General features: G+C 59.6%; 1 protein-coding gene across 2 annotated transcripts in view; it reads right to left on the minus strand.

The window, feature by feature from the left end:
* Nucleotides 1-24,653, minus strand: part of KNDC1 (kinase non-catalytic C-lobe domain containing 1) — a 51,660-nt gene that overhangs the window by 21,907 nt on the left and 5,100 nt on the right. The window contains exons 2-12 of one of the 2 annotated variants that reach the window (XM_072804784.1): nucleotides 23,745-23,943; nucleotides 23,271-23,329; nucleotides 12,657-12,803; nucleotides 12,208-12,325; nucleotides 10,369-11,003; nucleotides 8,557-8,671; nucleotides 8,079-8,150; nucleotides 7,929-7,990; nucleotides 1,718-1,876; nucleotides 738-815; nucleotides 92-185 (exon numbers count right to left, since the gene is read on the minus strand). In XM_072804784.1, the coding sequence (XP_072660885.1) occupies nucleotides 92-185; nucleotides 738-815; nucleotides 1,718-1,876; nucleotides 7,929-7,990; nucleotides 8,079-8,150; nucleotides 8,557-8,671; nucleotides 10,369-11,003; nucleotides 12,208-12,325; nucleotides 12,657-12,803; nucleotides 23,271-23,329; nucleotides 23,745-23,943 (1,738 nt within the window). Of the gene's footprint in view, nucleotides 1-91; nucleotides 186-737; nucleotides 816-1,717; nucleotides 1,877-7,928; nucleotides 7,991-8,078; nucleotides 8,151-8,556; nucleotides 8,672-10,368; nucleotides 11,004-12,207; nucleotides 12,326-12,656; nucleotides 12,804-15,437; nucleotides 17,180-23,270; nucleotides 23,330-23,744; nucleotides 23,944-24,653 lie in introns of those variants that run through there. The other variant, XM_072804785.1, reaches the window with a different exon arrangement.

Here is a 24,653-nt window from a genome sequence, read left to right on the forward strand (position 1 = left end):
GCTGGAGTGGATGGCAAGGCCGCCGGACGCCCTGGGGCACCCCCAGGGCCGAGGGGGCAGCGGAGCGCGAGGGGCTGGACCTGGGGCCCACCTGAGCCGGGCCCTGGGGTGGGCTCCGCGCTGGGCTGCAGCTCAACCAGGGAGACGGCGTTCTGGAGGCCGATGGTCTCTTCCTCCTGGGGAACCTGGGAGGGGACAGGGCCGGCCCGGTCAGGGCGGCAGCAGGGCCCGAGGCGCAGGGTGGACGCTGCGGCCCGCACCGGCTCACACGGCGGGCTGGCTCGTCCTTCCCGTGGGTGCCCTCGGGGGCACTCGGCTTCCCAAATCAGCAAGATTTTCTGGGTTCCTGGCCCCGTGGAGGCCCCGGGTGACCTGGGGCGCAGACTCCCAAGCCGAGCAGGGGGGCGTGTGTGCGAGTCCAGTGTCCGAGGGCCCTGCCTGGGGCAGCTTGCCCAGGAGGCTGGCAGGTGCATTTATGAACCCCGCCAGCACCCCAAAGGTTGCCCGGCAGGATGTGTCCGCATCCCCGTGGCGGCCGAAGGGCACCCACCCACGCGGGCCAGCAGCAGAGGATGGGGCGCGGGCTGGGGGGGGCCCCTCTGAGGCTAAGAAGTGACCACCTCCCCCCTAAACTCGCTCTGTATTTGCAAAAAACAGCATATAATGAAGATCCTCCTGCCCCCCGGGCCCCCAAGGCAGAGTAAAGGGGGTTCGCCACCTGCGAGGCCCCATCTCACCTTACAAGTCAACGCCCGCAGGTGGGCCAGGATCTTTCTGCTGTCCATGCCTCGCTGCAGGAGGTAGGTGCTGCATACCTGCGGGGGACAGGCCTCGTGTGCAGGCGCTCTGCGACGCCGCAGCCGGGCACCGGCCCCCAGGGCCCCCCGTGGCCCCCCGGGATCCTAGGTCACCCCCTGTGACCCCCATAACCCGCACGTGGAGGGGCACCAGCCCGCCATGTGGGAGCGTCTACGGTAACGGGGGTGACCTGTCCCCTGCCCTTGAGCATCTGTGTCCTACCCCCCAGCCTCAGGAGCACCATCGCCAAGAAGGACGGGGCCCTGGCTCCCAGCATCTGTGGGGCGGTGGGCACAGCACCCCCCCAGACCCTCATTCTCAGAAGACTCCCAGCGGGCTCCATGCCGATCTGCAGTGGAGGGAAGGTCCTTCCCTGGGGTCTGTCCACCCGTCTGTCCACCTGCTGTAGCCACTGAGCAAAGTGCTTCAGCATCGAGGCTGACGTCTGCTGCCTTCATCTGCCAGGGGAGTGGCCAGGGCGGCCGGGGGCACAGGGGGCCACACAGGGCTCCCCTGCAGAAGGTGGCCGCCTGCGGCCTCTTCATCTCGGGAACAATCTCGGGACCCCCTGGGCTGGTGCAGCTCTTGCTGGCAGATGGGGGCTCTCCTGGGAGGGGCAGGACCCGGCCCACGGACCCCTGCCCAGCCTGCAGAGACCACAGCGGGAAGGGGAGGCCCAGAGGACCCGGAGGAGGCGTGGGGGGTTGGGCTGTTGGGGAGAACACCCCGTCCCCACGCCGGCCGGCCGAACTCCCCGGAGACAACCGGGTGTCAGATGCTGTCGGCCACCTGTCCGCAAACGAACCCACGGCCCTCCCCGCGCAATGCCCACGTGTCCTGGAGTCAGGCACCTGTGCACCCCGTCGGCCACCGCCCGGGCCCTGGACCGGGAGCTGGGGTCCTGCCTGTGGCACGTTACCTTGATGGCCTCAGCTGGGCACGGCCGCTCCTGGGCACTGCGTCTGGCCATGTCCAAGAGGAGGGTCTTGAGCCTGCGGGGCAGGGCCAGCTTGTGGTCTCGGGGGACGCTGAACTTGGCGGCCGTCCACAGCACCGCGGCCACGCAGTACACGGAAGCCTGGTGGGGAAGAGCCCAGCCCTGCTCAGCGCCCCCCCAGGGCCCCCAGGGCCCCAGCAGGGCAGCCGCTCCGTGGGGACCCCCCCTCGGATTGCAGACACCCAGCTGGACCCGCAGGCAGGTCCCCCAGGGGCCTGTGGCCTGGGAATGTACTCGTCGCCAAACACCCTGGGGTCACTCGCAGCCACGACCCCGGGGCCCCTGCAGGACCCTCCCACTTTCACTGACCTGGGGGGGGTAGTGGAGGCCGCGTCCCGGGGCCCCGAGCCAGCGCGTGCTGTGAAGTGGTCGACCGGGCTCCTGAGCAGAAGTGCCCGCCTCTACGTCCACACGGGACTTTGTTCTAAGTGCCCCGTGCGCAGGGCGGGCACACACCGTGGACGAGAGGGGCGGGATACCTAGTACGTTCCACGGAGCCTGGGGATCGTCCCCGACACGCTTGTGCATTTGACTCGGCGCTTGGACCTGAGTCCACCTGCGGCCGACACGCGGCCCCCACGCCTGCCGCCGGGTGTTTCCGTTTAACCCAAGACGGAAGTGCAAGTGGAAGGCTGCGGTCGGTTCACTGCGGGGCGGGGGTGGGGGGCGGCTGTCTCGCCACGGGCGGCGGCTGCTGGAGGTGGCGGGTCGGCACCGGACACGGCACGCTTCACCACCAACGCTTCCTCCTCACGCCGTGAGGTCTGCGCAGCCCTGGTTTCTGCGTGTGCCCGTCTCCGGGGTGAACGGTCCACACGCCCGCACTGGGCACGGGGGGCAGCCCACGGCGCCCCTCCTGGAGCGCAGATCCGTGCATGACGCTCTCATCCCGCAGACCCCGTTTGCTGTGCACATTTACTGACGTTTTTAGAAAACGTAACCCTTTATTTTGAGATAATTACAGATTCCCGTACAGCTGTAGGAAAGGATACAAACGGACCCGCGTACCCCGTACCCAGTTCCCCACAATAGTCACATCTCGCAAAACCGTTGGGCAACACCGACCAGGACGCTGGCCTCGACACGATGACGACACAGGATGTGTCCCTCCTTGGGATGCGCCCCGCTGCCCTCGCCGCAGGCACTTAATCCCCGGTGACTAGGATCTGTGGTGTGTTTCCGTGATTTTGTGCCGTTCGCATGAATGGGCACAGCGGGTGACCTCTGGGGATCAGCATACGCGGAGATCCAGCCAGGCTGCTGCCTTATCGACCCCCGGCTCCCTGTGCGCAGGGACCACGCTCGCTTTACCACCATTTGCCCCCCGGGGGCAGACGTCTGGGCTGTTCTGGAGGCAGTGGCGGTGATCATCCGGGGGCAGGATTTTGTGCAGATTTACGACTCATTTCTCCAGGACGGGTGCCTGGGAATGCGCTTCTGGGCTGCAGGGAACCTACGTGTTGAGTTTCTGACCCAGCTGCCAAAAGGGCTGTGCCCCCCCAGCAGCGACCAGGAGCTCCCGCTGTGCCGTGTCCTACCCGGCACCGGCTCTGGTCAGCATTTGCGGTTGAGCCATCCTCATCGCAAGGAGTGGTGTCTCCCTGTTTTGGTTTGCAATTCCCACGAGCCACATGACGTCGCACGGCTTTCATATGCTCGCTTGCCATCTTGTTCAGTGAGGGTCTGTGCAGATCTTTTGCCCACTTTTTAATTGGATTGGTTTTGTTAATTGTTGACTTATAAGAGCTCTTTGTATATTTAGGATATAGGGGCTTCATCAGATGTGTGTTCTGCAAATATTTTCTCCCATCCGTGGCTTGTCTTTTCACTCCCTTAGAGTGTCTTTCGCAGACTGGAGGTTTGAGGTTATAATGAGGCCTACACATCGGACTCTCTTTCACAGACTGCTTTTGTGTCGTGCCCAGAAGCTACTGCCAGATTCCTCCTCTGGTATCTTCTGGGGGCTTTACGGTTTGCATGTTGCATTTAGGTCTAGGATCCATCTTGAGTTAACGTTTGTGAACAGTGCAAGGTCTTTGTTAAGATCCGTCTTATTGGGATCCCTGGGTGGCGCAGCGGTTCGGCGCCTGCCTTTGGCCCAGGGCGTGATCCTGGAGTCCCGGGATCGAGTCCCGCATCGGGCTCCCTGCATGGAGCCTGCTTCTCCCTCTGCCTATGTCTCTGCCTCTCTCTCTCTCTGTGTGACTATCATAAATAAATAAATAAATTAAAAAAAAATAAAGATCCGTCTTGTTTTCGTGTTTTGCACGCAGGCACTCAGTTGTTCCAGCGCCATTTGTTAAAGAGACTGTTGTTTCTCCACGGAACGGCCTTGGCAACTTGGCTGAGACCGTGGACTATATTTGTGTGGGTCTAATTCTGAGTTCTCTGTTCTGTTCCATTTATTTGTCTTTTGCCAGCAACACAGTCGTGATAACAACTGGCTTTATGGTAAGTTTTAAACTTGAGCAGCGTCAGTCTCCTGACTTTCTTCCCTTTCTCCTTCCCCTTCCCCTTCTCCTTCTTCTTCTTTACTGGCCCTTTAGTCTCCATACAGACTCGAAAACCAGATCGTTCACATCTGTGAGTAACTTGCCGGGATTCCGACTGGAGTTGCATTCAATCTATGGGTCAACTTCGGAAGAACTGATATCTTAACGGGATTGAATCCTCCTATCCATGAACATGGACTATCTCTCAATTTATTTAGATTTTTTAATCAGAGAGTTTTGTAGTTTCCCTTATGGATCTTATATGTATTTTGTTAGATTTTTACGTGTGAATGTAAATGGAATTGTATTTTAAATCCCAGGTGCCAGTTGTGCACCGCTGGTGAACAGTGAAGCAACTGACTTTTGCATATTAACCTGCCATCCTAAAATCTCGCTTATTAGTTCCAGGAGGTTTTTGTTGATTCTTTGGGATTTTCTATATAGACAATCACGTCACTGTGAACAAAGGCAGTTTTATTTCTTCCTTCTCAATCTGTACCCATTTTCTTTTCTTGTCTTATTCCATTACCTAGGACTTCCAGTATGAGGTCAAGCTGCAGTGGTTAGAGGGACACTCTTGAGTTTTTCCCAATCTAGTTCCTCACCATTAATTGTGTGAGCTGTAGGTTTTAGTAGATGTTCTTTATCAAGTTGAGGAGGTTCCCCTCCATTCGTAGGTTGCTGAGAGTTTGTACCCTGATGTGTGTCAGATTTTGTCGATAGCTTAGCATCTGTTGACATGAACACAATTTGTCTTCTTTGGCCATTGACGTGATATCCTGAATTAATGGCTTTCCCATTGTTGAGTCAGCCTTCCATACGTGGAATAAAATCTCACTTGGTCAGTTTCTGACTTTGGTGCAGTTAATTTTTCCCACTTTTCCTTTCGTGGAAACATTTATGGACACTGCTTGTGGTGTCAAGTTTAAAAACTCTTTGCCTGGAGCTTTATCGCAGAGATTTTTCTTTGATTTCTTTCATCAGCGTTTTGTAGTTTTCAAGACATAAGTCCTGCGCATGCTTGGTTAGATTTACATGTAAGTATTTCATTGTTTGAGTCACTATACATTAAATTGAGCCTACATTTTATATTTTAATTAGATTTATGTTTATTTTTGAATTTTCCTTCAGCTAAGACAACAGAAGAGATTTATTGTACATGTTACAAATCAGCAGCAACTGAGAACAGAATTAGTCCTAAAATGTCACAGTTCCGGGGCAAAGGACCAAAGGGATTGTTTTTGTATGAACAAGGTGGATCTCTCAAAAGTGGCTGTGATCAGGGACCCCTGGGTGGCTCAGTGGTTTAGCGCTGCCTTCAGCCCAGGGCGTGATCCTGGAGTCCCGGGATCGAGTCCCACATGGAGTCCCGCAGGGAGCCTGCTTCTCCCTCTGCCTGTGTCTCTGCCTCTCTCTCTCTCTCTCTCTCTCTCTCTGTGTCTCTCATGAGTAAATGGATAAAATCTTTAAAAAAAAAAAAAAGAAATGGCTGTGATCAGATGGTGGTGGATGTTCTAGAGCCACTGAGACAAATTCTAGAAGGTAACTGTGGCTGTCCAACAATTTGCACCACTGTCCCTGGCCTCTGGCCTTTCTTTCCTGTGGCCTTGTGGGTGCACAAGCTTGCACTTTACTTGGACCTCAGCCTCCTCTTTCTTCTTTTTCACTTTGGTCTCTGCATTTGCTTTTTCCTCCACTTGGTTCGTGGCCCAAAGGTTTCCAAGATGGTGCCAATGCTGAGAGCAAATGCACTGTATATGTATATTTTTTGTACTGTATTTTAAATTTTGGGGTCTGCATGTTCATCGCTAACATACAGAAATACAATTGATTTTTGAACGTTTATCTTATATTCTGTGAGCTTTCTGAACTCACTCGCTGATCCCATGGTCTTCCTTGGAATTTTCTACATAGACAGTTATGTCTTCTGCAAACAGTATAATTTCTATTTCTTCTTCTTGGCCTTTATGTTTTTTACTTGCTTTTTTTTTTTTTTTTTTTTTTGGCATTATGGTAGTGGCTGGAACTTCCAGCAGTAGCCGTAGAAACTGGTACTTAAAAAAAAAAAAAAAGAAAGAAAGAAAAGAAAGAAAGAAACTGGTACTTTGTTTTCTGAAGAGTTGGTCCATTTCATCTAAGTTGTTAAATTTATGTGCATAGAGTTGTCTGTGGCCTTCACTGCATTATTCTTTAGATGTCTAAATGGTCTGTGGGGATCCGTTTGCCATCCTGATATTGATAATTTGTGTCTTGTTTTTTTTTCTTGGTCAGTTTTGCTGGTAAGTTTAAAAATTTTATTCATCTTTTCCAAGAACCAGATCACTAAGTTGAGCTTTTACCTCTTTTCTCACATAGGCATTTAGTGCTATGAATTTCCCTCTTAGGCCTGCTTTGGTGTCTCGGCGTCGATGTTGGCATCTGTTGATTGTCTTTCTTTCATTTGGTTTGAGATCTTCCTGGTTCTTGGTGTGGCAAGTGGTTTTTGGTTGAAACCTGGCCATTTTCATGTTGTAAGACTCTCAGTCTTGTTTAACCTGTTTTTCCTGGCTTTCTCAGACAGCACCGTCAGGAAGAGGGGCACCATCTCATTATCGCCAGGTGGGGGCAGAGTCCAGGTTCTGTATTTGGCTCCATCGGACACCTGAGTTGTGGGGGGGTCTCCTCTTCACTGTGAACGGGGTTGGGGGATACTCCTCTGGCTGGGGAGGCAGGCATGCATCCTTTCTGCTCCTCACCTGCCTCCATTCCCAGCACGAGGTGGGGGTGGCCTTGTGGCTGCTGCGAGGTGGTGGGAGCCCCAGCTCTCCACGAGGCCTCCTCCAACAGCACCTGGCTGGGAGGGGCATTTGCTACTGCCAGGGCTGTGGGGTGCAGTGGGGGTCCAGGCTCCCCCCGGGTCCCCATTGGCCTAATGGACAGAGGTGCCTGGGGGCCCACTCCTTCCCTTGCCACGTCCTCTGGCTTGAGAGCACGGCCTCTGTGTCTCCGTGTATGAGGTAGAGAGAGGGAGCACGGTCTTCCCTCCTGTGCCTTCCTCGGGCCTGAGGCCCCGGCCCAGCTGCCTTCTGCGCTCTACCCTTCAGACCGCTCGTGCTTGTTTGAGGGATCTGGGGTTTTGAGATGTACGTTGGAGGAGTTCACCTCAGTTTTGAATATAGTTTACCTAATTTTCAAGTTTGTACAATTTGATTTATTATTATTATTATTATTTTTTAAAGTAAGCTCCATGCCCAGTGTGGGGCTTGAATCCACCACCCTGTGATGAGGAGTCGCGCCCTCTACTGACTGGGGCAGCCAGGCGCCCCATACGTTCGTACCGTTTAATCTTTAATAAAGCCTGTGCTTGGCAGGTGCCTGGTAAATATTCCTGCACGTTTGGCCCTGGGCTCTCAGGCCAGGACTGCCCAGAGTGTCCATGCACAATCCTGCCCATGTGGGGCTGATGCCCCCAGAGCCACTGCCCGTCCCCCCTGGGGAGGCACCTGCTGGGTGGGCGCTGCCAGGACTCTGGATGCACCTGCTGCCCTGTGCCCGGGCTGGGCCCCTGCCTCTTCCCCCAGCCCCACTCCTTGGGCAGAAGGGGGGCTCCCCGAGGATGTGGGGCCCAGAGGCTGCAGGAAGGGAAGGGACGGCCCCGTTACCTTCTCAGTCACCAGTTCCTTCTCTGCAACCTCAGGAGCCAGAAAAAATGTGTCATAAGTGCCTATAAGAGAAAAGCCCAGGTTCTGAGTTCACCTTTCAGCTTTGGGTGTGGTGGCGGGGTGCAGGTCGGGGGGCTCCCGGGTACGTACCGTTGGCAGGGGGTGGGCTGAAGAGCACGGCCCCGTCCTCGGCCACCAGCACGGAGTCCAGGCACAGGTAGGCTGCAAGAGAAGGTGAGGGTCAGGGCAGCTGGAATCACTGGGGGAACCAGCATTTCTCCGCATTGTCCGTCCCCAGGTCCTGCTTGTATCCAGGGGCCATCGGCCAGTCACACTGTCCAGGAGGGTCGAGCTTCGGGGAGCCGCAAGCCTGGCCCAGTTTGCCTCCTGGGGGACAGCGTCACACCTGCCGAGGGGCTGCGGCCGTCCACGCCCCCTCACTTTAGAGCAGGGCCATCGCCCCTCTGCTGCCCCCTGACATCTCTAGGGCACCCCCGGCCCCAGTGGGGACACAGCCACCTGGCCCCTGGGTGTCCCCGTGGCCCACATGGGGCCATGTGCTGCCCTAGGTCCTGGGCCTGGGCCACATGCTGGGGGCAGCTGAACGGAACCACAGACGGGGCGTCACCTGGGTGCTCGCTGTGTGTGCGCAGGGCAGTGAGACACGCGTGGGACAGCGCCCAGAGCTCATACTCCTTGAAGGGCCGGCCCAGCTGGCACAGGAGGTCCTGCAGGGAGACGCCCTGTGGGGGGAGGTCGCATCTTAGGGAGAAAGGGCCGGGGGGTCGGCTGGGCCCAGGCTGCTGGGCCAGTGACAGGTGGGAACCCCTTCAAGTGAGGGCGGGATGTGCCTCCCACGCAGCCCAGCCTTGACCAGCAAGGCCCCTGCGTGTCCCGCACAGACGGACAGACGGAGGAGCACAGCGGCTCCGGCCAAATGCAGCGTCTCTCAGCCGCGAGAGGAGGTGTAGACGCGCCCCGAGGGCACGAGGCTGAGAGAAGCCAGACGCGGAAGGACGCGCGCTGCGTGATGCCACCTGCACGAGGTCCCTGCGGGGTCGCTTTCCCAGAGACAGGGGCGCGGGGGGCGCCAGGGGGCCGGGACAGAGCCTCAGCCTGGGGTGGGGGTGGGGGTGGGGGGCTGCACCGCAGGGAACGTGCTGGGTGACGCGGGGCCGGGTGCCTGACGGCGGGGACAGCAGATTCTGTGCCGTGAGTTGTACTCTAGCCCCACTGTCCCCGCCACACACGGGAATGTCCCCGGGTCAGAAGGATGCGCTCAGCTGGAAGGTGGGGCTAGGGCCGCAGCCACCACCCTTTAGGGAAGGTTCCAGAGGCAGCGTCTGCCCCCTGGGCCCCGTCCATGCCCCGGGGTGCAGCCGCCCTGCTCTCCTAGCTGCTGCCAGCATGGCCGGCGGCCCATGTTTGGGGAGCGCCCTGCCCAGACCTCCCACATGCGGGGCAGCCTGCTTGGAAAGCGGGAGGTGCTTGCAGCAGGCTCTGGATGGGCCCTGGTCCCATGAGGCCTCTGGGCAGGGGAGCCTGCTGGTTAAGACCGTGCCTGGGCTCCCAGTCCACGCTGCCCCTCATGGGCGCCCACCCTCCAACGGAGGGCATGCCCACTCCATGCCTCAGTTTACCACCTGGCAGGTGGCTGTCTGAGGCTGCTGGGCATGGGAAGGTGGGCCCAGTCCAGGTCTGGGGTGTGTGAGGTTTTCCGGCCTTGGTGGCTGGAGGTCGGGTGGGTGGATCCAGGGGGCAGTGGAGACCGCGTGAGCTGAGGTGTGGACACACGTGTGTGCGGCGGGACCTGTCAGTGCACTGGGATCTTCAGGGTACACATTTGTTTTAAAGTAACCGTGTCTTTGGGGGGCTTGGGTGGCTCAGTCGGTCAAGCATCCGACTCTGGGTTCGACTCAGGTCATGATCCCGGGGCGTAGGGTGCAGCCGGGTCGGGCTCCCCGCTCCATGGGGCATAGGCCCCACGTCCAGGGTGAAGCCCAGTGCGGGGCCAGAGCTTGGATCAAGTCAGACGCTCAACTGACTGCGGCACCCAGGTCCCGAGTCCTCACACAATCGCAGAGGAAGCCGCTGCAGCCCCTGAGGGCCGGGGTGGGGGACAGGCCCAGAGGTCAGGGGCTCCTCCTGGGGAGCTGCTCCCGGCAAGAACATGAACCCCAAAGCGGTGGCGTGCCTCCTCCAAGGGACGCACGGGGTGCTGCCTGCGGCCGGAGCCAGGTGAGGCCTCGGGCCCGCGGGCCTCGGGGACGCCCCACCTTCAGGGAGGCTGCAGCAGGGGCTCCGAGCGCGGGGCACCAGGCTGTGCTCAGGCGCCCTGCGGGCCCCGGCAGCTCGCCCGAAGCTGGTCGGTGACTGAGCGGGAGGCTGAGCTCCTTGCGGGATGGCAGTGGCCCCGGGCTGCCCACGGCCCGTCACCCACCTGCTCCGCGGCGACGCTCGCCGGCTCCCCCGCTCCGTCCGGAGGCCCCCCGGCCCTGGAAGGCCCTCGGCCTGCGTCTCCGGGCTCTCGGGATCGGGGCGGCGGGCTTTCCTCCGCAGGGCTGCGGCCCGGCGCCCCCGCTGCCCTGTGCCCCGTGCTGGCGTCTGCGGCTCCTCCCTGTCGAGGCTCGGGGCCCCGCTCCGGCCACAGCCTGGCCTGGGGCTGCGTCGTGTAGCTGGAAAGGCCACTCTTCCCGTTGAGGAAGACCCTCCTGGGGTCTGGAGGAAAGACCTCGGAGGTGGGCAGCTGGAGCCTGGAGGGGGCCAGGGTCAGGCCGAGGGCGCTGGGCTCAGGGCCGTCGGGCAGGAGCCTGGGGAACGTCTGCACCTTCCTCAGGCGGCTCCTGTCCAGGTCCCCCAGAGGGCGCTGGGGGTCCAGGATGAGGCTGGCCAGCCGCTCTCCGTTCCTCACCGGGGCTGACAGGAGGGGCTTGGCGGGCGGCTCCGGGGGGCCGTGGGCTTCGCGGGCAGGGCGCGGGGGCAGGCCCTCGGGGTCGGCGGCACGGCTCCCAGGCGGCTTCCTGGGCCCCAGGCTCCCCGCAGCAGGTCTCCCGCGCCAGGCGCTCTCGTTGACATCTGGGCAGAAGCAAGGTGGTGGCTGCGGGGACCTCCCCGGGGGCTCCTCCCAGTGGGGGAGGGGGCGCCTCTTCTGTGCTCCCGGGCCCCCCCCCCCCCCCCCGGGTCCCCCACGCCTCCCGCAGGACCCGCCCAGGACCGCCTCCTTCCGCCTCCTGCTCACATACCCCCGCGGATTCTAATTACCGGGGCTCCAAAGGCTCCCGGGCCCTCCCCGCCTGCACAGCCGCCCGGGTCTTCCTCAGGCACCCGAGCAGCGTGTCCCTTCCACCACACGTCCACGGGCGATGCCCCCGACCGAAGGCACTGGGTCTGGCTGCGGCCCCGTCCCTCGCACCATCTCCCCCACACTGTCTGGGTCTCCGTGCAGACACCGGCCCCTCTTGGTGGCCCGCAGCCCCTCCTGTGGTGACTGCTCTCTGCCGCCCCGCTGCAGCCAAGCCTCAAGCCTGTGGTCCCCGGGGCGGCGTGCGGAGGGCCCTGCCGCCCCCAGAGGCTCTGCGCACCTCCCCCGAGGGCCTCTAGGCTCCCTGCTGCAGGCACAGGGCAGAGCGGACGCCGGCATTTGTTCAAAACGTGACTCGAGACGGAGCCAGGGTCCCACGAGAGCCGGGCAAGTCCCAGATGCTGCAGAACAGCTTCCACAGTGGAGAACTACGGGTCTGCTGGACACCGCGTGGAGACCCCGCGTGGAGACCCCGCGGGGTGTGTGAAATGTCCCCATGTCCGGGCACTGACCACTCACAGACTAGGACGGAGGTGAGAGGTCTGATAGGCTCACTTCTCAACACGACCTGGGTTTGCACCCCCAGGGGCACAGGTGTCTGCAGAGTGTGCACACGGTGATTGAGAGTGATGGTGAGCGTCTGTGTCAATCTGCGAGCATGTTTGCCCAGGGGTCTGTACGCGTGGGGGAGTGCTGTGTCTGTGCACAAGTGTGCATGCTTGTGTAAGAGCGGGCGTGCATGACTTTGCACCTCCATGTATGTTTCTGTGACTGTGAGCAAGTGGGCGCGAACATGTGGGGTCCTGTGGGGCACCTGCGACCTGTGTGCATACGTGTGCACGTGAGTGGGCGTTTGCAATGGTGTGGACCTGCGTGTCTGATCTGGGCTACGGTTTGTGCACACGCACGTATGTGAGCGGGTACGTGTGTGCATGGCCATCTCTGTGTGCATGTGCAAGCACACGTGCACCTGCTTACCTTGAAATGCTCCGAAGGACTCGATGGAGAGCACCCTCCTCCCGATGGCCGACAGGCTCCGGCAGAGGCGGCAGGAAGACGTGAAGAGCATCTTCTCTTCACACAGCGCGATGATGCTCTGCAGGGTGCGGGGGCGGCTCAGACGGGGAGGCGCACCTGGGAGGCCTGCCCCCCGCAGCCCCCCACCCGGCCTGCTTTCCGGCCTAAGGAAGCATCGTGTCCTGCGATTACAGAAAACCAGCCCGTGAGCATCACGAGCCAAACCTCTTCTAGTAAGAGAGTGCAACCACGGGTCAAGCTCTTCTTCAAGCGAAAGGCGACGTGGCACCAAGTCCTGGGCGCAGAAGAGCCGCGACGCGCAGGGGAGAGACGCGCGGGCCTCGTGTGTGAGCGGGGCCCTCAGGTCTCCGCCTCGGGGTTGCAGGCGGGGAGGGTCCCCCGCTGTTTACCTCGAGGTCGGGCCGGTCCCTGGGGTCCTCCGCCTGCATCTGGCTCAGCAGCTCCTCCAGGTCTCGGCTCAGCCGGGGCTCGGGCTCGGGCTCCGTCACATACTCGAGGGCGGCCTTCAGCGTGGCCCCCAGGGAGTAGATGTGAGCCTGCGGCGCCGAAAGCCTGTCAGCGCCTGGAGCGTGGCTGGTCCCCGCGCGCCTCTGCCCCCCCGGCCGGACACGTGTTGGGGGGCACCTGCCGGCCACGGGGGGCGCAAGGAGGGCCCAGCGGCTCCCCCACCACGGCTCACTGCAGTGCCCGTGTCCCCCGGGCCTCGGGGTCACCCCAGACCCCAGCTCACCCCACCAGACGCTAGGATCCCACTGTGATGGCGGTCGTGCCTCCGAAGGGCTGTCGTCTCTTTTTATTTATTTTTAAAATATTTTATTTATTTATTCATGAGAGACACACACACAGAGAGGCAGAGACACAGGCAGAGGGAGAAGCAGGCCCCGTGCAGGGAGCCCGACTCGGGACTCGATCCCGGGTCTCCAGAATCAGGCCCTGAGCTGAAGGCGGCGCTAACCACTGAGCCACCCGGGATGCCCCATCGTCTCTTTTTAAATCTGCGTTTCTCTAATTTCGAACGGGGCCGAGCATCTGTTCGTCACTATTCGCGGCTAACTTTCCTCTCTCTGCCCACTCACGGACCCCGTTGCTTCCCGTTCGGGGTGGAGCCCTGGCGCACAGGGGATCTGACTGCCGGTCTGGGTGCCACACATATGTTCTTACCATTTGTCACTTAGCTTTTGACGTGGTTCACACATCTTTTGACATTCACAAATTCTAATGTTTAATTTGTGAAAACAGACGTTTTATTTCTTTAGCTGCTTCTTAGGAGGAGCTTCTCTATCCCAAGATGATAAAAACAGCTTTCTTTTGTTTCCTCCAATATTTTTATAATTTTTACACATCCAGCTCTAATCCGTCTGAAATCTGTCAGCGTGCTGGCGTGCCGTAGGGATCTGGGTTTGCTTCCCTCCTCGTGGAGAGCAGCCCCGGCACCATTCACACAAGATTCCAGCCTCTGCATGGAGCTGCTGCCCGACCTGCTGCTCCGCTGGGGCCCTGGTACCACTGGCCTCTCCTCCTCTAATGCTGGTCCCTGAGTCTGTCCTGTCCAGACTGTGCTGTTTTGATTATAGTAGCGTCAACGTGTATTTTCATATCGTGAGGACAAGTTGTCCCTTTTTTCCTCAAAAAGTTGGATTATTTTCACATTTGTCAGCTTTTAAAAAACAAATATGGGTTCTCCCATTCCCATTCACAAAACAAATCAAAAATGGTTGCGATTTTATTGTAATTGCACTCCCATTGCAGAATTTGGGAAGGACCAACTTCTTATAAAATAAAATGTTAAATAAAATAAAATAAAATAAAATAAAATAAAATAATAAAATGTTTAGGATGTCGCCAGGATGGTCAACAGGACGTCCCCAGAGCCTGTCCCTCAACAGCCATCCAACCTCCTCCGTGGGGGCCGCAGGAGCCAGTGCCTCACGCAAGGGACCTGCGTGTCGGCTAACGGGTAGACTTTGGTCCTGGCTGTGACCCCACTGCTGGACCAGCCAGAAAAACAGAGAGGAATCAAATTAGTAGAATCAGAAGTGCAAGAGGAGACGTTACAAGTAACCCCACAGGAACACCCTGATCTTAAGAGACTAATATGAACAACTGCACATCAACAAATCGGATAACCTAGGGAAAAAAACGGGTGAATGCCTAGAAACCTACAACCTACCAAGACTGAATCATGAAGAAATAGATACTCTGAACAGACCGTGAATAGTAAGGAGATTGAATCAGTAATCAAAGACCTCCCAACAAAGAAAAGCTCAAGACCAGATGGTTTCCCCAGCAAATTCTACCAAACATTTAAAGAAGAATTAATACCAATCCTTCTTAAATTCCTCCAGAAACCTGAAGAGGAGGGAATACTTGCAAACTCATTTTGTGAGGCCAGCATTAACCTGATACCAAAGTCAGATAAGGGACCTAAGTAAAACCACAGAGTAATATCCCTGATGAACACAGATGTAAAAGTTCTCAACAAAACGTTAGCAAAGTGAATTTAACGACACATCAGAAGGCTCATACGTCACAGTCACGTGGGATTTGTCCCTGGGATGCAAAGGTGACTCAGCATCCGCAAATCAGTCAACGCAATGACTACATTAGTAGAAAGGGGAATAAAAATCGTATAATCATCTCAATAGACGCGAAAAAAGCATTTGACAAAATCCAACATCTCTTATGATAAAAACTCTCAAGAGATTGGGTTTAGGAGAAACACGTCTCAACATAACAAAGGCCACATGTGACGGCCTCCAGCCAACTTGACACTCAATGGTGACAGGGTGAGAGCTTTCCCTCTGAGATGAGAACAAGACAGGGGTGCCCACCGTCCCCTCGCCCATCCGACACAGCACTGGAAGTCCCAGCCAGAGGAATCAGGCAAGAAAAAGAAATAAAATACATCCGAATCAGAAAGGAAGAAGTACAACTGTCTCTATTTGCAGACACTATGGTCTTACATATAGAAAATCCACCAAAAAGGCTCCACCGAAACTGTTAGAACCAATCAACAGGGATCCTGGGTGGCTCAGCAGTTTAGCGCCTGCCTTTGGCCCAGGGCGCAATCCTGGGGTCCCGGGATCGAGTCCCACGACGGGCTCCCAGCATGGAGCCTGCTTCTCCCTCTGCCCAGGTCTCTGCCTCTCTCTCTCTCTCTCTCTGTGTCTATCATGAATAAATAAATAAATAAATCTTAAAAAAAAAAGGGGATCCCTGGGTGGCTCTGCGGTTTTGCGCCTGCCTTTGGCCCAGGGCGCGATCCTGGAGACCCGGGATCGAGTCCCACGTCGGGCTCCCTGCATGGAGCCTGCTTCTCCCTCTGCCTGTGTCTCTGCCTCTCTCTCTCTCTCTGTGTCTATCATGAATAAATAAAAATAAATCTTAAAAAAAAAAAAAAGAACCAATCAACAAACTCAGTAAGGTTGCAGGACATAGGTCAACATGCAGACGTCAGCTTCCTATATACTAACAATGATATATAGGAAAAATAAAGGAAGAATGCAATCCCATTCACGATAGCATCAAAAGCTAAAAACAGTAATTAGGAATAAATATACCCAAGAAAGCGAAAGTTTTGTACATGGAAAAAGTTTAAGACTTTGGTGAAAGAAATTAAGGAAGACACAAGTACATGGGGAGATACCCCACGCTCACGGACTGGAAGAATTAGTGTCACTACAATGTCCATCCATACCACCCGAAGTCAGTTCCTACGGCATTTTTCACAGAAATAGAACAATCCTAAAACTCATCTGGAGCCACAAAAGACCCCTAAAGAGCCAAAGCAATCCTGAGAAAGAACGAAACTGGAGGCGCCGCACGTCCTGATTTCAAACTTTGCTTCAAAGCCATGGTGATGCGAACAGAGCGGTCCTGGGATAAAAACATCACACAAGCCAACGGAACCGAATCGAGAGCTGGCATTGAGCTCACGTCTATACAGTCAGCCTGTATTTGACACGGGAGCCAATAATACTCAACGGGGAAGGGATGGTCTCTTCGGTAAGTGGTGTTGGGAACACTGGACAGGCCCCTGCAGGAGAACGACGCTGGACCATCTTACACCACTTACAAAAATTAACTCAAAATGGATGAGACTCCACGTAAGATCCCAAACCGTAACACTACTGGAAGGAACCATGGGAAAAAGCTCTAGGACGTTGGCTTTGCCAACGATTGTTTGGATGCGACAGCAAAAGCACAAGCAACGAGAGAAGAAACAGGTCAGTGGAATTACATCCAACACTAAAGATTCTGGACGGCACGGGAAACAGTCCGCAGAGCGAAAAGACGACCCACAGAATGGCAGGAAATATTTGCAACCCGCCTGTCTCCTAGGGATCTAATATCCAAAAATATATAAGGAACTCGCACAACTCGAGAACAAAGGAACAATCTGACCGAGAAACGGGCGGAGGAACTGAGCCGACACCTTCCCAGAGAAGACGTCCAGATGCCAACGGACACATGAGAAGATGCTCCACGTCCTCGTCATCAGGGGAGTGCGAATCAAAACCACCCCGAGGCGTCACCTCGCGCCGGTCAGAACGGCTGACGTCGAAAAGACAAGCGGTAACGTGTGTTGGGGGGGATGTGGAGAAGGGGGAACCCTCTGGCGCCGTTGGTGGGAACGCGAAACGGTGCGCGGAGGTTCTCAAAGGTCAAAGCGGGAGCCACCTTGTCACCGGCCATTCCACTCCTGGGTACGGGTCCAGAGGAGCTAAAATCACGATCTCAGGCAGGTGTGTGCCCTGCCACGTTCACGGCAGCATTATTTACAAAAGGGCAAGATGTGGAGGCCGCCTGGGTGCCCGTCTTCGGCTGAACCGGCAAAGCAGTGTAGTCTACAGACAGCGAGTAGGGTTCAGAGAGGAGGGCCCTCGAGGGCACGGGGCTGCGGGAGGCGAGCCTGGCGGGGAAAGACAAAGACTCTGTGACACGACGGACGTGTACGTGGGATCTAAGAAAGCCAAACTCTCAGAAACAGTGCCGGGGGGGTCGCCACGGGCCGGGGCTGGAGGAGACAGGGGGGCGCTGGAGAAAGGACGCAGGGCTGCGGTCCCAAGATGAGCAAGCTCCGCATCTGACCCCCGGCTCGGCGACACGGGACGCCTGCCGCGCTGCAAACCTGGAGGCTGACACGGCAGATCCGGGTGTTCTCACAGCCAGAAGCAGCGGTAGCTGCGTGACGCCGGTGGTAACCGTCCCTAGGAGTGGGAAGCATTTTGCAAAACACGAACGTGTCAAATCATCTGTGCACAGACTCAGTGCTCCGTGTCGGTTCCGTCCCCGAGGCCGCGAGGACCCACCGACTCCTCGTTTTCTTGCATCTCGTTTTCTCATCTTTGGAAAAGTGGTTCCCTTTACATTTCTAGCCCTCCTGCTCGGTTTACTGCAGACCTTCCATGGTTGTTGCTATTGTTAATGAGATATTTTCCATTTCATCTCTAAGTCTCTAACTGGTAATTACTGGCACAAAGAGAAACTACTTATTTTTGGGGGGATTGGATCTTGTCTTCAGCTGGCCTCTGAGAATTCAGGCCCACGATCTTGTCATCCATCCGCGGACAAGGCAATCCTGCAACCCCCACCCCCCACCCCTGGCACCACTCAGCGTCGGTGTCCTGCGGCCGGCTTGGGTCCCCCACGTACGTGGTGAGCAGCCCTGGTGACGCCTGAATCCACCCACTGTCCCTGTGCCCAAAGCTGGGCCCCAGGCCACTACCCCGTCTCTCACAGAAGACACGGGAACCCCCAGTTGGTCCCCATGTGGAGGGCAGCCTGCTCCCCCTTCTCACGCATCGACCGTGCCGATCGCACCCCAGGTCCCCCCCCCCCCGGTCCCCACACAGCCAGTGTCCAGGGCCTCCCGAAGGGAGTGACGCTGCTGCATGGACTCAGGGCAGATGCCTTGTTGTAGGGACCCTGCTGGTGCCCTTGCTTGGGGTGGAAGGAAAAGCAAACCCTACGCGCCCCCACCCGTAGGGCTCCAGCCAGGGTTGTGAGCTGTGAGTCTGCAGTGAGCAGACCCCCCACCACCCATCACAGGTCTGAAAATAAAACCTGGCTCCGTACCCCCAATGTCAGGGCATCTGCTTCTGCCCTCTACCACCTTTTATTTCCCTCCAGGAACACTGGTACTCACCTGTCCAATCACCTGTCTATCTAGCCATCCGTCCATCTACCCACTCACCACCCATCCACTCACCATCCACTCACAATCCATCCCCATCCGTCCACCCACCCACCCACCCACACATCCATCCATCCATCCGTCCACCCACCCACCCACACATCCATCCAGCATCCATCCACCCATCCGTCATCCCATATCTTTTAGTTTGACAATGATTCAACAAATAAACCTCTCCTTCGTTGTTGGGTGACACTGCCCGTGACATGCTGGCCAATATCAGCATCTTTGCCACCCAAGGCCTCTGCATATGTCCCTCCTTCCGTCTGGGTCCTCCCTGGTCTTGATCTGGTGAATCCTACTCACTCTAGGTTCCAACCTGAACATCATTTCTCATAAAGTGGCCTCTACATGAAAAGTCCCCGGATGAGAACCCTATTATCTCCTTGGAAGGCCCCGTGCTCCTCTCTCAGGACCCCGCCCACTGCCCACATCAAGTCTGTCTCCTGTGAAGATCGTGGCCCCCCAGGCGGCAGGAGCTCGTCTGTCTGCTCTGTTCACCGTGAGGCCTGACACACGTCTGTGGACAAGCGACAGTGGGCGGTAATGGTGGGTGGTGGGTGTTGAGGTTGTCCTGGCTGCGCTGCCCTGGACCCCCGACAGGCTCAGGATGACGGGGCCCAGAGGAGAGTCAGGGGCTTGCCTGGCGCAGGCCTTGAATGCTGGTGATGGGTCATAGCTTATCTTTAGGGAACTAGCCCACCTCTGGGGTCTCCTGGGCAGGGGGTGAGACGTGCAGGGGATGGGCCCAGGAGGGCCACCTTCCATGTGTCTGGGGATCTGGGGACCTGAGGGGTCACCCCAGCAGTGGGCAGGGTCAGAAGGGGGAGTTCTGTGCGAGGATTCGAGGGCTCAGAAGAGCTGCCCCCCATCTTTGTCCTGTGTGTGGGGTGGACGTGGGGGCAAGACCGGACCAGCAGGGGCCGTGCTGACCGGTGGTCAGGAAGGCACACAGTGGGCCAGGGGTGGGCTCAGTCCCGACGTGGCCAGCAAGCACGACCCGACATGCTGCACCCTGGCCACAGTCCTGGGACCCAAAGGTCGCGACCGGAGGCGTCAATAGCAGCAGCGGCACCAATAGGCCACATTTGCCACTGTGGTCCTGTGGGCAGGGGGCCGCCACCCCAGGCCGCAGGCAACGGGCACCTGAGCAGACGTGGTCCGTCCATGTGACGTGTGCAGAACGTGGTACCTACGGAAGGGGCTCCTGACAGCCCCAGGAACAGGCACGGGATAGAAGCCAATCCGAGAGCAGCACGGAGACCCTGGGGGACACACGGGCCACGCACATTGAAGCGTCAGTGCACACCCACAGGCCCTTTGCACGTGTCGGGAAGAAGGGCTTGTTTGCCCCGTGGAGGGGGGACCCACTGGGAATTGCCCTCATCACAAGACAATTAAAGACTTGGGGGCCTCCATTTTGGCAGGTGGACAGGCTGGAGTGTGGACCCCGTGGCAGGCCCGCCGGCCCCGCGCCCCGCAGGGTGCTGTCATCTCTGCTTCTGGATCCGGGTGCTGCCTTAGGGACCTCGGTCTGTGAAAGCCCGTGGAGACGAGCATGCTTCTGGGTGTGTTACATCTCAGTAGAAAGTCAGGAAATGGTCAGCCCACTGCTGCTGCTGAACGACTCACAGGCTAAAGAAGAAACCCCCGTGGGAATAAAAGAGGCGCCTAGAAGTGGAGGACCCGCGAACGCTCCCTGGCAGGGCTCCCAGGACGCAGCAAAACCCGCATCTCGAGGGGAACTCACGGCCTGGGCTGGAGATGCTCGTACCGGAGAGGAAGGGGGGCCAGAGACGGGCGAGCCGGGGCCCCACGCGCGTTGGGAGGGACGCCTGCCAAACTCCAAACCAGGAGGAGAGGATGAAAAATAACAGCAGAATCAGTGGAAAAAGAAAACAAAGACACGCCAGGGAACTAGCAAAATGAATACCCCTGGCGCGGCTGACGGGCGCGAGGAAGGAGGATTTCAAGCATCCCACGTCCCACGTCCCACGTCCCACGGACCGTGCGGTGACTCACAGGAGACGCCACAACCTAAAAGCCAAGTAGGAACGGGGTAACGCTCGGAAATATCTAGTTTACCGGGAAGCCTCGGAGAGGAGTACACGACAGGTGAGGCCCGTCGCCGCGAGAAGCTGGGCAGCCGCGAAGGCCCTTCCCTCCAGGGACGCAGGCGGCCGAGGGGGCGCGGGGCCCGGCTCGGGGACAGGGGAGGGACAGAGGGAGGGGTGCTCGCACGCCCTGGGGGCCGAAGCCGCGCGAATGCCCCAAGGAACAGACGCGACCGTGCAGTAAGCTGGGCCCTTAGGCCTCCCTCGGCGGGAAGGGGGCTCGACGCTGGAGAACACGTGTGCAAACAGGGGACGTCCTCACGGTCACTTCAGAGGATGCAGACGCACTTTTGTGAAAGCCCCGGTGGCTCGACAGCTGGTGCAGGCGCCGTCCTGGCCGGGAGTGGCGGGCCCCACGCTCAGGGCCCCCGTCCCCCGTCCCCCGGGGCGCGCACCTGCCACGGCCCGAACCTCGACCCCCACCCTCGCTCGTGCTGCAGGTGGGGCCGCGCAGAGGGAAGCCCGGGAGGAGCTGTAGGTCACGGGACACACGGAAGGAACTCAGCCCGACGGCGGGATAGGACACGCAGGGGTTCCGGCGACTCGCGTTCCGTGGACTTGAATCAAACGGGCAGAAGGATGCCATCGCGAGGATGACGTGGGGCTAGGACGGAAGCAAAACACCAAGTTCCCGAGAACAAATGAGTAAAGGGAAGGGACTCCGCGTGGCTGGCACGTTGGAGGCTCTCGCTAGGCCAGCGGTGAACCGCGTGTGAAGACCGCGTGTGACAGAGGCTGAGCCTCCCCCCGTGACCGACGGACGCGCCGCCCTTCCGTCCAGGCCCGCGGAGCTTCTTACGGGACCCGATACCCACTTCTGACCCTTACGAGGAGGACAAAGGGCCCGGAACAGTGAGCGGGGGTCCCGGGGGGCCGGGCAGGCGGGGTCTACACGGAGAGCTGTGCCGCTGGGTCCTCCGCTCACACTGCAAAGTCCCTGAAGCCGCTCACAGGAGAACAAGAGGGTCTGCAAAGTCCTCGTAGGAGATTTCAGGGAACCTCCGGGAGCCTGGGGCTTGGGACGGTCCCTTAAGGTACAAGAAATACTAGGATGCTAACATGTCAGAAACGTGAATCGGTTTCACTCCACCAAGCGGGGGACACTTCTTCCCTCGCGGGAGGCCTTGAGGCTGTCGTCCCAGCTGGGGTTCCTGGGGGCGGCTGGGGACATGCTGCGTGCCCCCCGACCCCTTCCAGCCCAGCGCACCTGGACCTGCCAGACGCTATGCCCGGGGACGCTGCCCTGGGGACACGGCCTGGGGACACTGCCATGGACCGAAAACCCAGCTGGCTTCCACGGAGCCCAACATTAAAGGGTGGACGACAGGTGGCTGGAAAAGCCCTATTCTTTGCAGATTTGGGGGAAAAATACTGCTATTTTTCATAAAAATACATTCTGGATGGTACGTGCAGTGGCTTGTTACTATTTTTAACCGGCCACGGGCTCTGGCCTGCAGGCGGTCCCAGCTCTGGCCTGCAGGTGACCCGCGGCGGCGTCAGGAGTGGGAGGCGCCCCCGGAGCCGCTGGCTGCCCTCGGGACACGCTGTCCGCGGGACATTTACAATCATGACAAAAAGAGTGAAAATTCACGGAGAGAGACGGGCCTTGCGGGGGGCGCGGGGCTGGGCGTCCGCCGTGGCGGGAGGCGGAGGGGCACCTGCCCGCGCGCTGTGGGGCCGCCCGTGGCCGCGTCCACCGAAGCTGTGCAGAGCGGGCCCGGCGCTCCCGGGGGCCAGAGGGCGACGCGTGCGGTGACCCGGAGCACCTGCTGGGGCTCGGCCGCTGCGTCCCGAGCACGCGCGAGCTAGGGGGGCGGGCGCTGCCCTGAGAACGCGGAGGCCAGCACAGGCGAGCGGCGTCGCCGTTGGGGACAGCCCGGTGCTCGGGGGAGAGGGGCCCGGACGGCGGGGCTATTTCCAGGGCCGTCGCTTCCAGAATGAAACGTGAGGGAGAGAGAGCGGTCGGTGCGGACCCGGGACGGGGCGGCCACAGCCCACGAGCACGCGGGCGGGGACGAGGGCCCCTGGGGCCAGGGGGCCGGGCAAGAGCTCACCTCAAAGTAAACAGCACCGAGGAGCCAACCCCTCGGATTTGGGGTAAAGATCTGACCTGATGTCACTAAGCTAACGGGTTTTCACTGAAATGTTTGAGTTTGTGATCACGCACGTGTTAACCATTGATTTACTGTTCTCCACGCAGGCTGCTCGGGGGGATCCCGGCGCCACTCGCAGCGGGGAGGCGGGCCGGGCAGGGCATCCCCCTTCCTTGGCGGCCCAGCCACGCTGCCCCGGAAACACGGGGGCGTCCGGGGGTCCACCCTGTGAGCAGGCGCCTCGCAGGGGCATGTGGCCCTCGGTGGTGAGGCCGGCGGGCGCTGCGCCCACCCCTCGGCTCCTCCCCCGGCAGCTGGGGTGCCTGCCACCCACCAGGGCCACCTCGGCACCTTTAACATGTTAAATCCGGCGAGTTCACACTCCAGAAACACACTCGACGACGGTGAGGACGAGCAGGCGTCCAAACAGCAAGCTGCCCCCGGAGCCAAGTGCACCACGGGGAGCCCGAGTCTGACCAGGGCGGGGGTGCCCCCAAGCAGCCCCCCGGCCCCGGCCCGCGTCCCGCACGGAGCTGCCCCCAATGTCGCGGCCTTTCCCGCCCGTGGGGTCAGGGTCGCAGGGGCCCCGGCGCTGCTCACCTGGAAGGTGTTCCCGGTCACGTCGAACTCCGGGGGAACAAACGCGCCCTCGGGGTCGTCTGCGGAAGCGGAAGACGGGCTCGGGTCACGGGCCACACACCCACGGGGCCCGGGAGCAGGAATCCGGAGGCCGGGAGGGCAGGCACTGGGGCCCGTTCCCACCCCCGCCCGTCGGGGCCTGGGCCCCGGGCGTCGAGGAAACAGTGCTCCGGAAACAGTGCTCCAGCAGGGAACCTCCCTCCCCTGCGAGCCCGGGGACGCCGCCCCAAGGGAGGCGGGAGGCGGGAGGGTTTTGCTGGCCTCCCAGAGTAGGGGCCGCGGGCTCCGTGGGGGAGTCGGGCCCCGCTCAGCCTCCCCGGCAGCGGGGCAGGGGCGGCGGGAACACAGACGCGGGCGTCCTCGAGCCGGCAGGGGCCCTCCCCGTCTGCCCCTCGCGGGCCTGGGCTGGACCCCAGCCCCCCGGCCCCCGCTCACCGCTCAGCTGCTCCATGAAGCACACGTTCCCGCTGGTGTTGAAGGCCAGCGTGTCGGGCGTGATGCACAGCGTCTGGAAGATGGCCGCGTGGGCGACGCTCCTCATGGACAGGCTGCACTCCAGGCACACGGCCCAGGCCTCCTGCTCGCTGAGGCCGCTGTCCCGCAGCGACAGGATGTCGGCCAGGGACACGTTCTCCTGCCGAGAGGGGCCGAGAGGGGCCGCGGTGAGGCGGCGTGGGGCCGCGCGGCAGGTCCTCCTCCCAGGGCCAAGGCTTTCCAAGGACAAAGGGCGGCAGCCCAGGAGGTCACCCGCCGCACTGTCCCCGGCCGCCGGGGCCCGGAGCATTTGGCAGAGGGGCCTGTGCCTGGGGCCGGGACCTGGTTGTCCCAGAAATCACGGCGCCCCGCGGCCCCACGAGCAGCGGCCCCACCGCCGTGGCGCCGGCCCTCGGGCTCAGGAGCAGCTCGGAGGAGCGGTGGACGTGACCCGGTGCGTGCAGAGACACGCTTGTGTGGGGAGCCCGTGGAAGAGCACACGCGCTGCGATCGGTCCACACAAGCCCGTGACGTACGGGATCGCGCACACGCGCGGCCGAGGAGCGGCCCAGACGTCAGCTCCGGGCAGTGCACACAGGGACGCAGACCCCAGGCCTCCCCGCGCGGGCCCTGCCCTCCGGCCTGAGCTCAGCGCCAGTGTGTCAGCAGCACGCGCGCAGGCACTCACGTGTGTGTGCACACGCCTCCTCCTGCGTGCACACACGCCACGTGTACTCACACACGCCCACGTTTTCAGGGGCGTCCCACACGGACACATACTCATGCAATGAGTTCATGCACCGTGGTTGTGCACGGGCCACCCAGCCTCACGCACACACTCAGGGACCCACACTTTCACTCACGTGCATG

This window comes from Canis lupus, chromosome 29 (genome assembly GCF_048164855.1).
Source record: "Canis lupus baileyi chromosome 29, mCanLup2.hap1, whole genome shotgun sequence".
NCBI lineage: Eukaryota > Metazoa > Chordata > Mammalia > Carnivora > Canidae > Canis > Canis lupus.